The sequence below is a fragment of the Syngnathus leptorhynchus genome, chromosome 16, assembly GCF_054491065.1.
Source record: "Syngnathus leptorhynchus isolate UIUO chromosome 16, UIUO_Slep, whole genome shotgun sequence".
Classification (NCBI taxonomy): Eukaryota; Metazoa; Chordata; class Actinopteri; order Syngnathiformes; family Syngnathidae; genus Syngnathus; species Syngnathus leptorhynchus.
Window position 1 is genome coordinate 957,311 of NC_141210.1, and position 12,749 is coordinate 970,059.

Consider the following 12,749-nt stretch of genomic DNA (forward strand, 5'->3'; position numbering starts at 1 on the left):
TAGATATTGGAAAAAAAAAAAAGATATATAAATAGATGTTTTTAAAAAAAACAAAAAAAGCAACCTTTTTTTTCTTCTATTTTTGAAAACAAAAAATATTACAAAAAAAGGACCAAAAAAAGGGGGATCAAAACACAAAAGAGACTTTGGTGAGAGTTTTTTTTTTTTTTTCCTTGTTATGGGCTCAAGGCACAACACAATGTTGAATGTTGAAGACACCACAGAATATGAAAAAAAAAAAAATGAAAAGTGCAGATCCAACAATGATAATGTGTTTTGTTGATCTTTTTCTTGTGGGGAGACGAGTAGCTATGGAAGTGCTGATCTCTCAACCACTCTGTCCTTTTCTCTCCTGTTCTCTCTTTCACGCTCTTCTCTCCTCTCTCTTGTCACTCTCAACCTGTCTCACCACGATTTCTACCAGTGCATTTTGTAATTCCAAACAGAACTCTTCCTAAAGAATAATAAAAAACAATAACAAAAAAAAAAACCTGAGAGAATGCACACTGGGTTGTCTGGGAGTCATTTCTGAGTCGCATTATTTTGACATTTGACAACTACAACGTTACAATTAGGAGGGAGGGAGGGTTCAAGCCAAAGTTTGGCTTTAATATGCTTTTCATATTTACAAATATGAAAACAATGACTGAATAGTTTCTTTTTGATTGATTGATTAATTGTCTCTTTATTTCAGTTCATTTGATTTATTGTCTTTTATTCTTTAGCCACCAAGATATAGAGAAAAGCAGCCAGCTGAAATTGCCTGCATTCTCGAAAGCGGCCGACAGATGGCGGCACTAACTGAGTAAGTGTCAAATCATAAAGTAGAGCACCCCTTTTTTTTTGGCGTCACTGGTATCCACCCACACGTAAACATTTACCAAATACGGGATCATGAATAGATGGATGGGTTGGCCTCATGACTTGCCACTGTGTAGGAAAAAACAAAGTTGAAGAAAGAACTTGTTACAAATCTTTTATTAAGATATTCATCATTGACTCCATTTGGACACGTTCTCTTTATTTTACAGTTTGTTAATGTGCAATTACCGTTGATAATGTTGGGTCACAGTTACGGGGCTTTCACAAAGTTATTGGCACTTGGAACACAGAAAGAAGAGGTGGATCGGCCGGCGCTGCGGGGTTTCACACGGGGATTGGGTCGGGTCAGGTTGGGTGGGTCGGGTCAGGTCGGGTCGGGGTGGGGTGGCCAAGCCAGTACTGTACTGCGCGGGTCGGTTGTCAACGAGCAGCGCCGTTTCGGGGTGGGTGGGTAAATACTGAATATACCTCATGCTCTGAGTGGACGACAAACAATCTTACCTCTACGTGTGTCTATGCATTATATACAGTATTCCTCTATACATGTATATATGTATCATATTTATATATGTACCGTTGCGTGACACAAGGATGTCCATGCCATGCCACACCTTATATCACTTCAAGTGTGTAGGTCGAAGCGTGTGAAGTGTAAACGCAGTTTGAGAAAGGAAAAAGACACAAAAAAGAAAAAAAAAAACACCTTCTCAAAGCTTCTACTGGATGCACACTAATGATGATGTCACAGAAAAGTTTGGAGTGGGCGAGGCCTCAGTGGAATCTTGCACTGTGCTGACGTAAAAGACAGCAAGCCAAGGAAAATAGTGCTGATTCACAGCTACTACTGCAGCCAATGAGTCATCCCTTTCAAATGATTCTGGATCACTCTGTGCCATGCTGATTTGGGACCTCGTTATTAGGAAATATTCTTGGTTCAAGCCATTTCAAAAGAAGAAAAATTCAGTGCAAAACTGAAGGGCATTTTGTGATTCCTTTGACAGACATTTACAATTGACACTGAAGGTATCGTGACAACTTTGAAAAGGGGATCAATAGAATAACAAGTCATTGGAAAGAATTCTGCTGATTGTAAGGAATTGATTGTTGAATAATTGCAGAACCACCTTGGCGGAGCTAGTGGGGGGGGGGCCAGTGGGGGTACTGCCTCCCCTCGCTCTAAATACCAGATAATTGCCTTTTGGTTATTTTCCATGTTGATATTTATTATTTTCCAATGATTCGGAGGGAGTCTTCACATTCATTAATAATAGTAAGATGGGAGATTTGAACAAAGCTGACTGGGGGACTTGTCTTGACTCCAGCAATTCCATACAGTCAACTCAATTCTTGGTTTTCTGCACAAGCCAAATTCTGAGCTCATTTCAAAAGCAGACAACAAAGATAATGTCAAGTGACAAATATGTAGCAAGCTAGCGAGCAATCGAAAGTTGAGTCCAAGCCTGGAAGCACAACAGTCTTTAAAAGATACTACAGAGGTAAGTGGAGTGCTCATGTGAGGTTTTGTAGTTATTTACTGCTTAATACCAAGTACTGCATCTCTGTTGTTTTGTTTTTTTTGTAAATCTCACAACACACATTCCTGTGGTTTCAGAAAGAATGAACAGGGTGATGCATATCCAAGTGAGGTTGAACTGGCCAGGAATGGAAAAAAGAAGTCAGCGACGGCTTTCCTGAAAGACGCGGTCTCGGTAACAAAGTGGCTGGGCGACGCAAACGTTCAATTCGACGGAAACGTGTGCAGATTTGTAGGGAGGAAAGGACAAACTTCCGCCACTTGTCAATAAGGTGCACAAACTGCCGGTTCTTCTCCTTAAGGTGCGAAAAAAAAGCTCCACCCTGCCTCCCTCGTATGAACCAAATCAAATGGCACCCATTTCTCCAAACACGCCGAGAAAACCCAACTGGAGCAATATTGCTTCCGACTTCTTCGTACCTAGCAAAATTCTGCTTATTGATCTCCGTTGAAAAGGCACATTCCATAAATATCACTCCCCCCCCCCCCCCTTCACCCGTAACATGATTAGAATACAACGTACAGTAGTCGTTTTGGGGGGCCTTAACTTCCCTGCACATCATTGTCGAAAAACAGTCAAGCCATCCAATGGCGTCTTTCTGCTTTTTAGCTCGTGAACAGAAGATGAAATGCGTCAAAAAGTAGCAGTTCCACTGCCCATTCCATCCTTCTGCACCCAAAAAAAAAAAAAGAATGACCACAAATCACGAAGGGCGCCATATTCTACTCTCCGCTGTAAAAAATGAGTCGCCGCCTCTTTCTTGGCCAAACGTCGGGAATTTAAAACAATCCCCGTCCTCGCTGGCGTGTGCGTCACGGCGGGCGTTGGCACGCGTACAAATATAACTTGTCTTCTAAAAATATGAGCGTAACATTTTCATTAGAATGGTCTGCTCGCGGGCTGGGCTCTCTGATCGCCGTCCGTTCAAGTCTGCTAAAAATATCGAAAAACAAACGCTGGGCTGTATTGATGTAATAGTGCAACAAAGATAGATTTGGTCAAAATCATTTGTGGGGAGTGGAAGATGACATGGAGGAGGACAAAGTAGTGTTCTCTAACATTGACTGGCAATTTGGAATACAAGTCGACATTCGCACTGGGATGGGGGCGGGGAAAGGAAAAAAAAAAAAAAAAAAAATGCCATCAACGCTTACATTCAATACACACTAGTAACAATGGAAAGACTTTTGAGCATTTGATAGCCTTGATATCCACTTTAAGGTCCTTGTACTAGTTGATAAAGCGTTACTAGTAAGACAGCCCTACTAGTAGTAGCACAGACGTTAAATTCAATACAGCTTTAAAGCTCCAAAGTTATTTCAGATCCTCGATTTACATCTTGAGCTTTTATCGGGAAGCCAAAATCAGTCATCTCAAAAAGTGATGTGAATTAGAAAATCCGTTTCAGGAGAGTCCGAGGAAGGAAACGTCTCAAACGTGCACGGGAGCGACCCTCGAGGACCCGAACTTTGATACCTGGACGTTAAGATGCAAATCAAGCTGTTTGAGCATTTATTCAATATCTAATACTAGTCGTGTTACTAGCGCAGTACAGTAGTTACTCGGAAAGTTTCATTGCAAACCAATAGGCCAAAACTAGTGCACGGACTTCCAGCTGGATATGAAGTGCGTGGAATCAATGCTCCGAGGGCCTTTCCGTAGCTAAGCGACTAGCTCGCCGCGCAACCTCGGGTTCTCTCGTCAACTCGTACCATCGGCGCTACTGGGAATGTATTTTCTACCTATGTGCTTACACACCTTAAAAGGAGAAGGCGAGGCACCCTCGGACGCTTTCCCTCCCCTCCAGAAGCGCCGTTATAGTCACAAAAGAAAAGTCAAGAAAAGAAAAGACAAGCAAAAGTTGTTTCTATGTCCCGGTTACAGCCGTAGCGGTGGCGTATCGACAGTCACGTGTGAGAGTGAGGAGCTGAGCGCCAAGTGGCTGGCCGCGCTCAAAATAACGCGCCCACATCCCCGCTCACCCCCGGGAGCGATTCACCTGACGAGCCGCCCGACTCGGCGCCGGCCGAGGCTTCCAGGGAGGCGGGGTCGAAGGCCGGCTCGGCGCCCAGGGTGTCGTCCTCGGCTTTGACGCCGTCCGAGAGGAAGGCGGAGTAGGCGTCGCTCTCGGCGATGAGCAGCTTGAGCTTGGGGATCCAGCTCTTGCGCACCACTCGCCGGGCGTTGGTGCACATGTCGGCGGCGATGGCGTTCATCTCGCTCTCTTTGAAGCTGGTGGCAAAGTTCTGGCAATAAACTGAGGCCAGGGAGAGGAACGGAACGGGACGGGAGGTTAGCGTGGCCGTCAGCGGGTATGTGGCATTTCAAATGGGCTCACATTTAACTGCGTGCAGCACTCGGTTGTCCAGGGGCTTGCGGCTGGGGTCGTTGGTGGAAGAGCGAATGCCCGTCCCGCAGCTGTTGGCCAGCGTATTCCTAAATGAAAACCCCCAAAAATTGTTTTCCATCCACACTATTGATTGAAGCATCAAAAGAAAGCGGCGGCGGCGGCCGACCGACCGACCGACCGACCTGTCAAAGAAGGCGGCCAGCAACCTCCTCAGCAGCACTTTGTGTCTGGTCCCTGCGCTCACATGACAGTTCATCAGCTGGGCCCGGGAAATAAAGACAGAGGTACCTGGCGACAACGCAAAATGGATGATCCTCTCTATCCCGTGCCGTGGCAGGTGCGGACGGATGCGAAGAGTACCTGAGACCAGCTCGAGTTTCTCAGCGGGATCGCCCTCTTCGTAGAGTTTGGGATGACAGCGGTTGCCGATCTGGGCGATCAGCTCCGCCGGGAGACAGGTGAGGTCTCGGCCGCGCATACGCCCCCGCGTCTCCGTGTGGTCGGGAAGCGCCTCCACCCGCTCGCCCGCGGCTGAGGAAAGCCGAAAGGTTAGAGAGGTGCGGCGAGCACACGGCACGGCGTGGCGCGGCGTTTACACACATTTACCTGCAGCTCCCATGTTGAGCATGCTGTACATGGTGTACATGTTGCAGATTTGCCTGTACTGCTCTTCGGCGCAGTCCTCCGCGCCTTCTTCCTCCTCTTCATCGTCGTGGTAGCTGATGGGTGAGTCGCTAGCGTAGGTGCTCAGGGTGCCCGGGCTGGCACCCTCGGACGCGGAGGTGCCGTTGGTGGCCGCCACGGTCGCCGTGGCGCCCATCCCCATGCTCAGCCCGAGCGCTCCGGGGCTCTGGATGGCGCTGCCTCGCACGGCCTCCTGGGAATAACGCGCCGCCTTTCTGGCGCCCCCTCCTGCCCCGGAGCCGCCGCCGTCACGGCTGCTGCCACCCTCCCACAAGCGCTTGGCCACGGGAGTGCAGAGCACGGAATGAGCGGCGGCTTCCGGTTGGCCGGCAGCCTGCTCCGTCTTCACCCGCGACACTAACGGGAGAGGCGTCAAGCAGGCGGCGGGCCGGCCTGCGCCGCTACCCGTCTGCGTGACGGGGCTCTGAGGCTCAGAGGGCGGAGCCTCTTCGGCATTTAGTCCCTGGGAGTCGCAACTGGGGGAGGAGACCTGAAGATGAACGTAAGCATCAACTGGACGTTGGGTACAGATGCATAAAAACACACAGCAGCTTTTCTTTTTCTCTCTTTTTTTTTTACCTTGAGGAAGAATTCGGTGCCTTTTTCCATGATCTGTTGGATCTGCAGGAAGCCAGCAGTGTACATGAGGAGGAACTGGTCGCCCACCGTCATGCTCAGACGGCCCGTGTAGCAGAAGGCCAAAATCTGCTGGAAGCTCTGGGGCTGTACGGCCGGCGGAAGCTCCACCACCGTCGGGCTGGCCTCGTTGCCGCTACCGCCGCCGTTGCTGAAAAGGTCCCGGAAGTAAGAACTGCTCGCGGCCAAGACGGCACGGTGAGCCTGTTAACACACACACACAAAAAAAAGGAGTCGGATTAGATTGGACAGAACGTATCAAGTCACAGTAATACAGAATGGGTTCATCCAGTAGTTCCCTGGTTGGATGAACCTGCAGAGCCAGCCGTACCTTGAAGGCGTGCCCCTTCACCACCACAGAGACATCACAGTAGAGGCCCTGCAGACGCTGCTCGTTCAAACACTCTAAAACGTTGTTGCCAAAGTTTGGGATCGCCATCTGGAGGGTCTGGGCCATGGTGCGCCGATGCACACCAACAAAGGCTCTGTTTGGGTGGGAAGAGACAACAAAATAGACATCAATGCCACCTGGAATGCATATTTGGACCACCTGAGGTCATTCTGGAACATATTTCTCATCAACATTGGCAGTTCACGAAATTTGTCGAAGATTTGGCGGATCTGCATTAATCCTATACGTCACGTCGGCTTCTCGGGAGCCCGTCCGTCCCAGCCGGAGCTCAATGAAAGCCTGTTTTTCTGTTCTGTCTTCTATGAGCCATAAAATCCAGTGTCCTTAGATAACTGGGTCATGTGCTGTTTTTCCTCTGCATGCGTGCGACAAAGCGCACATAGCATGAGTCTATTCGCTGTACGCCCAAAAAGCAAACATCTTGCACTGCAACCTTTTCAAAGCCACTGCAGACCACTCAGCAGATAGACATTTAAGTGTGGGAGCAAAAAGTCCAAAGCATTCCTTGACTTTGAATGTCAAAAGCAAACAAAATGCACGGATGGCAGCAGGCAGGAGTGAGCCGAGAGAGCAGCCCCATCATATCCAAAGCCTTTCATTTGGGACTTAGCCAAGCTCCAGGGTAAAGAGAAATGCTCTCTTTGTCTCACTCCAGCTCCCTCTCCCTCATACTAAAACACAGATGCGCACACACCAACTCAAACAAACCCACAAAAGGCACACACTGACTCGCACACAGACAATACAGCTTGTTTACGGATTGGCGAGCCGCAGCGAGCACACATGCTTGCACATGAAGACACACAAACACAGGCTTTGGGGAGGAGAAGGGGGGGGGGGGGGTGCGGTGGGGGGTGCGCACACAGTTTGCTCTGACAGTGAAAGAGATGTGACGGAGTGTGCATGCGTCTTCATGCAGCAAGGAGGGGCAAACGAGTCTTGAAGCCAATACAGAGATCATCCCAGGTCGCCCTTTTGCAAAACCCAAGTCCAATCAATAGCGGGCCGCCTTACTGGGAAAAGTGGGACGACGACGACGACGCACGCTCGAAACCTTTCCATCACGTCTGCTAAATGACTTGCATGCCTTTTGTTTTTTTGTAAGCGCTTCTAAAGCGGATTGCTGCAGCTGGCACACGATGCTGACTTTCTGCAGACATTTCCTGCTCCATCAAGTTCTTGCAGCCGTTCAATCCCTCCCTGCATTCAAAAGCGCATCTGATTAGGATTATTAGAACGACTCAGACCTTGTGCACAAGCATCCGCGCTGATGTGTTTTACCCGAAAGGGCTGCTGGGTAAACAGGGGCACGCGAGGACGGTGCCAGTCTAGCAGCCGGCCGGCCGAGTTCTCTCGACTGTCGGCTGGCACCGGAGGCGACGCGAGGGAGGCGGCACGGGCTGGCAGCGAGAGCCCGGCGAGTGCCAGGTTGTCCCGGACGTGCGGTTCAATTGCACGCTTGCCTCGAGTGAGCGAGCGCAAAAGACCGACGTTCGCCCTCAAATGAATCATTCGTCCGTCGCGACAGTGTGGTTGGGACTGCAAGAGACGTTGATCGTCCTCTCCGATCCGCAGCGGGCCTGCCTGCAGAGCTTGCTAACGGCTAAAGCTAACAGTTAAATGTTTTGGGCGGGCGGTCGGTCGGACCATCCACGGCGTGCACAGTCAATCCAAGAAAATGTCCAACATTTCCACGACGGTGCACCGTCCTAAAGACATGCGGACGGGCGGGCTACTTACTGTCAACGCGGCGGGCGAGGTTGCTCGGCTGCGACGTCGCTTCTCAGTTTATTTAAATATTTTGGTGATGGGGGAAATCGCTCCCCCTGCCAGTCTCCATTCTACCGACATCAACAGGTCATCCCGGGACACGCAGCAGCTGAGTGCGAGCCAGACGGAACCAGTGCGGCAGCGAGCGGGGGTGGGTGGGTGGGAGGGTGGATGGATAGGGGGGAGGAAGCGGGGGGAGGGACGGACGGACGGCGCACAACAACGAGCGATTCTTCTTTCCTTCCTTCCTTCCTTCCTTCCTTCCTTCCTTCCTTCCTTCCTTCCTTCCTTCCTTCCTTCCTTCCTTCCCCAAATGCCTGCCCGGCTGCCTGGCTGGCGCTAGCGAGGGCTGTCTTGGCGCACACCTGAGCGCCGGCGCATTTTTGGCGTGATTGTGACAAAGAGCTGCATGGCGCAGGGATTGCGCGGCTGGGAGGGAGTCCAGACAATCTGGACTCGTCCCCTACTTTTCCCTCGAACTTTAAATGTTCCGGATTCTTCATCGTCATCATCGTCAGCAACCTTGACGTGAAGCGCAGACTGGCCCTTCCCACACTTGCCCCCCTTTTCCCTCCCCGTCATCCATCCTCTTCTTCCGTCGCCGCCGCTGCTGGATCCTGAGACGACCCCCTCCGACGCGAGACCCTCGCTCGCCCCCCTTCGATTGGAAGTGAAGCGATTGTCGGGATCCCCTGTGACTGCGGAACACCGATGGCGCAGAGTTCGAGGAGACTTGCCCCTCATTCCATCGCATGACTTGCCAGGCCGGAAGAATCATGAGCAAGCGAGCATGCTGGTCCTTCCCAAGCAAAATTCCATTTTGGGATCCCTCAATTTTCATGCCTGCCAATAATCACAATTGTAGCATCTGTTTGTGTAATGAAAGACTAAAGATCAAACTCTTGACATGAGCAGAAGCTCCACCAAAACAGGCCCATCTATTCCCGTTATCAATCAGTTTCCTACTACTTAAAGGGCAAATCGAGTCCAAAAAATGTCTTAAGAAAAATGTGTTCCATGTGCCTCCACTCTTGTAAACACGACATTTGTAGAATATGAATTAAGATGACAAATTGTTTTTTTCCCATCTCAGGGGACGGCCATTTTGTCCTGCACTGCCACTGGCTATCGACACATCGGTCCCAAAGGGCTCAGCCTGCAAATGTCACAAGACCAAAGCCAGAAAACAGGTCAGCCAAGTTACCCATATATGTGGAAATAGAGATTGGTCAAGTAGAAGTGCAGTACCCATTCAAATCCTGGACAATGTACGATGCAGCCCGTGAGTCCACATTTCAAATTGTTTTGAAAATGGTGTGGTAAACATGCCCCTTTTGTGCATTTATTTCGAAGAAAAATGTGTTGGAATGTATCAAAACAATGCATTTTTGCATGAGCCCACTAAAATCCTCCGTGTGCCGACACAGTATGTACACTAGAGGGCGCCAACCGTTTTCAAACTGGTTAACTTGAGAAACCAAAGCCACTCATGTTGGTCACCAGACATTTGCAGAAGCTTTCTCCACACAACAAACCCACGCACGGGTTTCCTTGTTTTACATTGACCCCGAAAGAGGGCCGATGGCGAGTTCCAGTCCCGGGAAGCCTGCTGGGCCCCGTGCCATGCTTCCCAATTGCAGGCCCCTTGGCAGTTAGGTTGGCATCCGTGTGCTGTGTCCACATCCCAGCAACAGCGTCAGCCATTTGGGCTGGCTCCCTCAGGTCCCCGGCCAATCATACACAGACAGAGACAAGTCATTCCAGAGGTAGCCAATAGTGAAGCTGGATGTGCAGCGTGTGTGTCATCCCTCCCTGATGGAAATTCCTTCAACCCACCGTATACACAAAACCCAGACCTTGTATACATAGTGGGAGTGTGCACGTAGTGTTGGAAGAAGAAGATAAAACAACAATCTGGAGTTTGAAGTGAATGCTTTTCTTTCTGCTCCAGAGCAGAAACCGTTGAGGCCTTGCATTGTTTTCTCTATTGCGTCTCAAGTGATTCCTTTCTCATGAAGCATTCAAGCGCCAGTGCCGCAGCGCCGGTTTTGGCTCCCTCTGGCGGTCACTTGGAATAACTGCAATTTATTTTCTTATTTTCGATCTTTAATTCGATTCAATTGTAATTTCGGATGTTTACTCATTGAAAAATAGGACAGCCAAATTCGATACACCACACCTTGTTAACAATAAAAGTAATGATACAGTCCTAGAAGACAGATCTTTAATTAGTCAGCAATCAGCAACCATCTCAATTGTTCTGCTCTTTATGTAACAGTGGTTTCCTATATTATGCGCATACTGTACATATGTGACCGGGATCAATGCCGTTATGTAAAAAGATCTAAAAGTGATTTCAGGATTTATGGTATGACTGTAAATCCTCATCTAAATTGCTGACTTGGGTTGGAGTCTTCTTCTCTGCCATCTTAATATTCCATGTGTTGGAACATATTTTCGGAATAAATAAAATTGTTTTGGAACATATTTTTTCTGTTATAATAAATGTAAAGAAAACACATGTGAATGTACACTGTATATAATATTGCACATCATTAAGCTCGTGTTTATATTGCAGACTAAATCTGCCGACTTAATCCATGGGAGCCTTCATCCCTCCTCTTTGACATCCATCCACACATCACCAGTGATGACATTTCACACTGGTGTTGCCATAGATCATAGGTGCCATAGCGCTTTCTTCATCAGTTCCTTGAGTTTTCTCAACAAAAAGCAAGCGGCCGGCCGGCATGAGTCTGAAACAAGCCTGCATCTTCCTCAGAGGCGGCAAACAGAGACAAGTAAGTCACGTGGATCGGATTTATTCTGACTTTACCACCAAATGATTTTTTTCATGCAAATTCAGAAGCTGAAAAAAAAAAAAACATTGTATCACCTTTTGAGCTCAGTGTAATAGTTTGGGCTGATATTATTTTGCAAGTAATCATTATGCATTATAAATCCAAGATATAAAACTGTTGCTCTTGGTGTCCATCCTTACTTTTTCACAGAGATCTCTGACTCCTGATGAGGTCGAAGGTAATTTGACGCTGACCCCCGGCCCCCTCCTCCCCCTTCCCTCCCCTCCCCTGCACATTTTAGATGAGTCGTCAACTTTTGACCTTTCTCTCATGCTCTCTAGAGTTACGTGTGGCTTTTGTGGAGTTTGACAAAGATAAAGATGGCTTCATCAACTGCAAAGATTTGGGCAACCTGATGAGGACAATGGGTTACATGCCAACGGAAATGGAGCTGATAGAATTGAGCCAAAACATCAACATGAATTGTAAGTGAAGACTTTGGAAATCACTTTGCCATGATAATCAAAAAGATGTTTATCCCGCTTTCATGGCAGTGGGGGGGCGTGTGGACTTTGAGGACTTTGTGGAAATAATGACCCCCAAGCTCCTGGCTGAAACGGCAGGCATGATTGGCCTAAAAGAACTTAAAGACGCTTTCAGAGAGGTGAGCTCACATTTTCTGTTGTCGCTTCGTTTGGATGTCGAAAAAAAGAGCTTTTCCCCTCCGCACCGCTTCCAGTTTGATATCGACGGCGATGGTTCCATCACGTCCGAAGAGCTGAAACACGCCATGCTCAAGTTGCTGGGTGAGCATGCCAGCAAAAAAGAAATTGACGCCGTGGTGAACGAAGTGGACAACAATGGGGATGGGACGGTTGACTTTGAGGGTGAGAAATAGCATTCTGCAAAAACACATACAGAGCATGAGTTCAAAAGAAAGAAAAAAATAAATAATCCAAATTCTGTCATTCTAGAATTTGTGCAAATGATGTCACAGAAGTGAAGACAACCAACAACTGCGGATTCCTTTTTTCCCCTCTTTAGCCTGCTTCCTCATGTGCTGCTCAATCATTTTTATACATCAATTTACCAAAAATTGTCCAAATATATTTGTAGACAGACTTTTAAGGGAGGACAACATCAAGTTTCTAATGAGAAAAAGTCATCAAATATTGGATCAATCTTCTGAAGGGTCTCACACTGAAAAAAAAAAGGTAAAAAGTCAAATTAATGCATGATGCAAAAAAAAAAGTTTCTTTTTGATCCTGTAGAAGGAATTGAATGAATATTTTTCCATTCAAAGGTGAAAATGAAGCATTGTGATCATGTCTCACAGCATATAAAGTATGTGAGGAGTAATCTGTCACTCAAACCCAGATTAGATCTGGCTGCGTGCGTAATCCTCAGACTGGGACCCCCGACATGAACAGATGGCAGATAAGACAAAATAACCTCGCTAATTCTCAACCACTGCCTGTCAAATGTAACCAAAAAGAAGGATCATTTCAAAATATGTAGTCATCTCTTTGATGTTCTGATTATGTTTGTCAGCCATGTAAATAAAAGCAAAATCCAAAATGCATACATTACGTTTTGATTATGATTCAAATGGATTTGTGCAAGCAAAATTTGCTGGCGTAAGAAAAATGGCAGCCTTCCACAAAGCAATTGAAATATATTTTCAATTTCCTGCAACTGGAAGCGCCATGCAAATGAGTTCATCCAGTGCTATTAGAAGT

General features: G+C 47.8%; 2 protein-coding genes across 3 annotated transcripts; one reads left to right on the forward strand and one right to left on the reverse strand.

Annotated features, from left to right (window-relative positions):
* Window positions 1-971: 971 nt before the first annotated feature.
* Window positions 972-8,363, reverse strand: nacc1a (nucleus accumbens associated 1, BEN and BTB (POZ) domain containing a). 2 transcript variants are annotated; one of them, XM_085934928.1, is made up of 8 exons: window positions 8,180-8,363; window positions 6,359-6,512; window positions 5,971-6,231; window positions 5,314-5,881; window positions 5,068-5,238; window positions 4,890-4,995; window positions 4,696-4,793; window positions 972-4,614 (listed from the first exon to the last, which is right to left on the reverse strand). In XM_085934928.1, the coding sequence occupies exons 2-8, from the start codon at window positions 6,482-6,484 to the stop codon at window positions 4,310-4,312; spliced, it is 1,635 nt and encodes a 544-aa protein (XP_085791054.1). In that variant the 5' UTR covers window positions 6,485-6,512; window positions 8,180-8,363; the 3' UTR covers window positions 972-4,309. The 2 variants fall into 2 exon arrangements, with proteins under 2 accessions (XP_085791054.1, XP_085791053.1); XM_085934927.1 differs by having other exon boundaries at window positions 5,308-5,881.
* Window positions 5,566-12,502, forward strand: cabp5b (calcium binding protein 5b). Its single transcript, XM_085934929.1, has 9 exons — window positions 5,566-5,893; window positions 6,019-6,225; window positions 9,303-9,399; window positions 10,788-11,010; window positions 11,221-11,248; window positions 11,352-11,495; window positions 11,565-11,674; window positions 11,750-11,897; window positions 11,985-12,502. The coding sequence occupies exons 4-9, from the start codon at window positions 10,960-10,962 to the stop codon at window positions 12,011-12,013; spliced, it is 510 nt and encodes a 169-aa protein (XP_085791055.1). The 5' UTR covers window positions 5,566-5,893; window positions 6,019-6,225; window positions 9,303-9,399; window positions 10,788-10,959; the 3' UTR covers window positions 12,014-12,502.
* Window positions 12,503-12,749: the final 247 nt, after the last annotated feature.

What these genes read in the sequence shown, in the direction of transcription:
- nacc1a (XM_085934927.1), bottom strand. Translation starts at nt 6,484, where the DNA reads ATGGCCCAGACCCTCCAGATGGCGATCCCAAACTTTGGCAACAACGTT. An exon ending in GAAACTCGAGCTGGTCTCAG is followed by an intron (nt 4,996 to 5,067) that starts GTACTCTTCGCA and finishes CGTTGTCGCCAG; the next exon opens with GTACCTCTGTCTTTATTTCC. An exon ending in CTGGCCGCCTTCTTTGACAG is followed by an intron (nt 4,794 to 4,889) that starts GTCGGTCGGTCG and finishes GTTTTCATTTAG; the next exon opens with GAATACGCTGGCCAACAGCT.
- cabp5b (XM_085934929.1), top strand. Translation starts at nt 10,960, where the DNA reads ATGAGTCTGAAACAAGCCTGCATCTTCCTCAGAGGCGGCAAACAGAGA. An exon ending in CCAAAACATCAACATGAATT is followed by an intron (nt 11,496 to 11,564) that starts GTAAGTGAAGAC and finishes CTTTCATGGCAG; the next exon opens with TGGGGGGGCGTGTGGACTTT. An exon ending in TTAAAGACGCTTTCAGAGAG is followed by an intron (nt 11,675 to 11,749) that starts GTGAGCTCACAT and finishes CACCGCTTCCAG; the next exon opens with TTTGATATCGACGGCGATGG.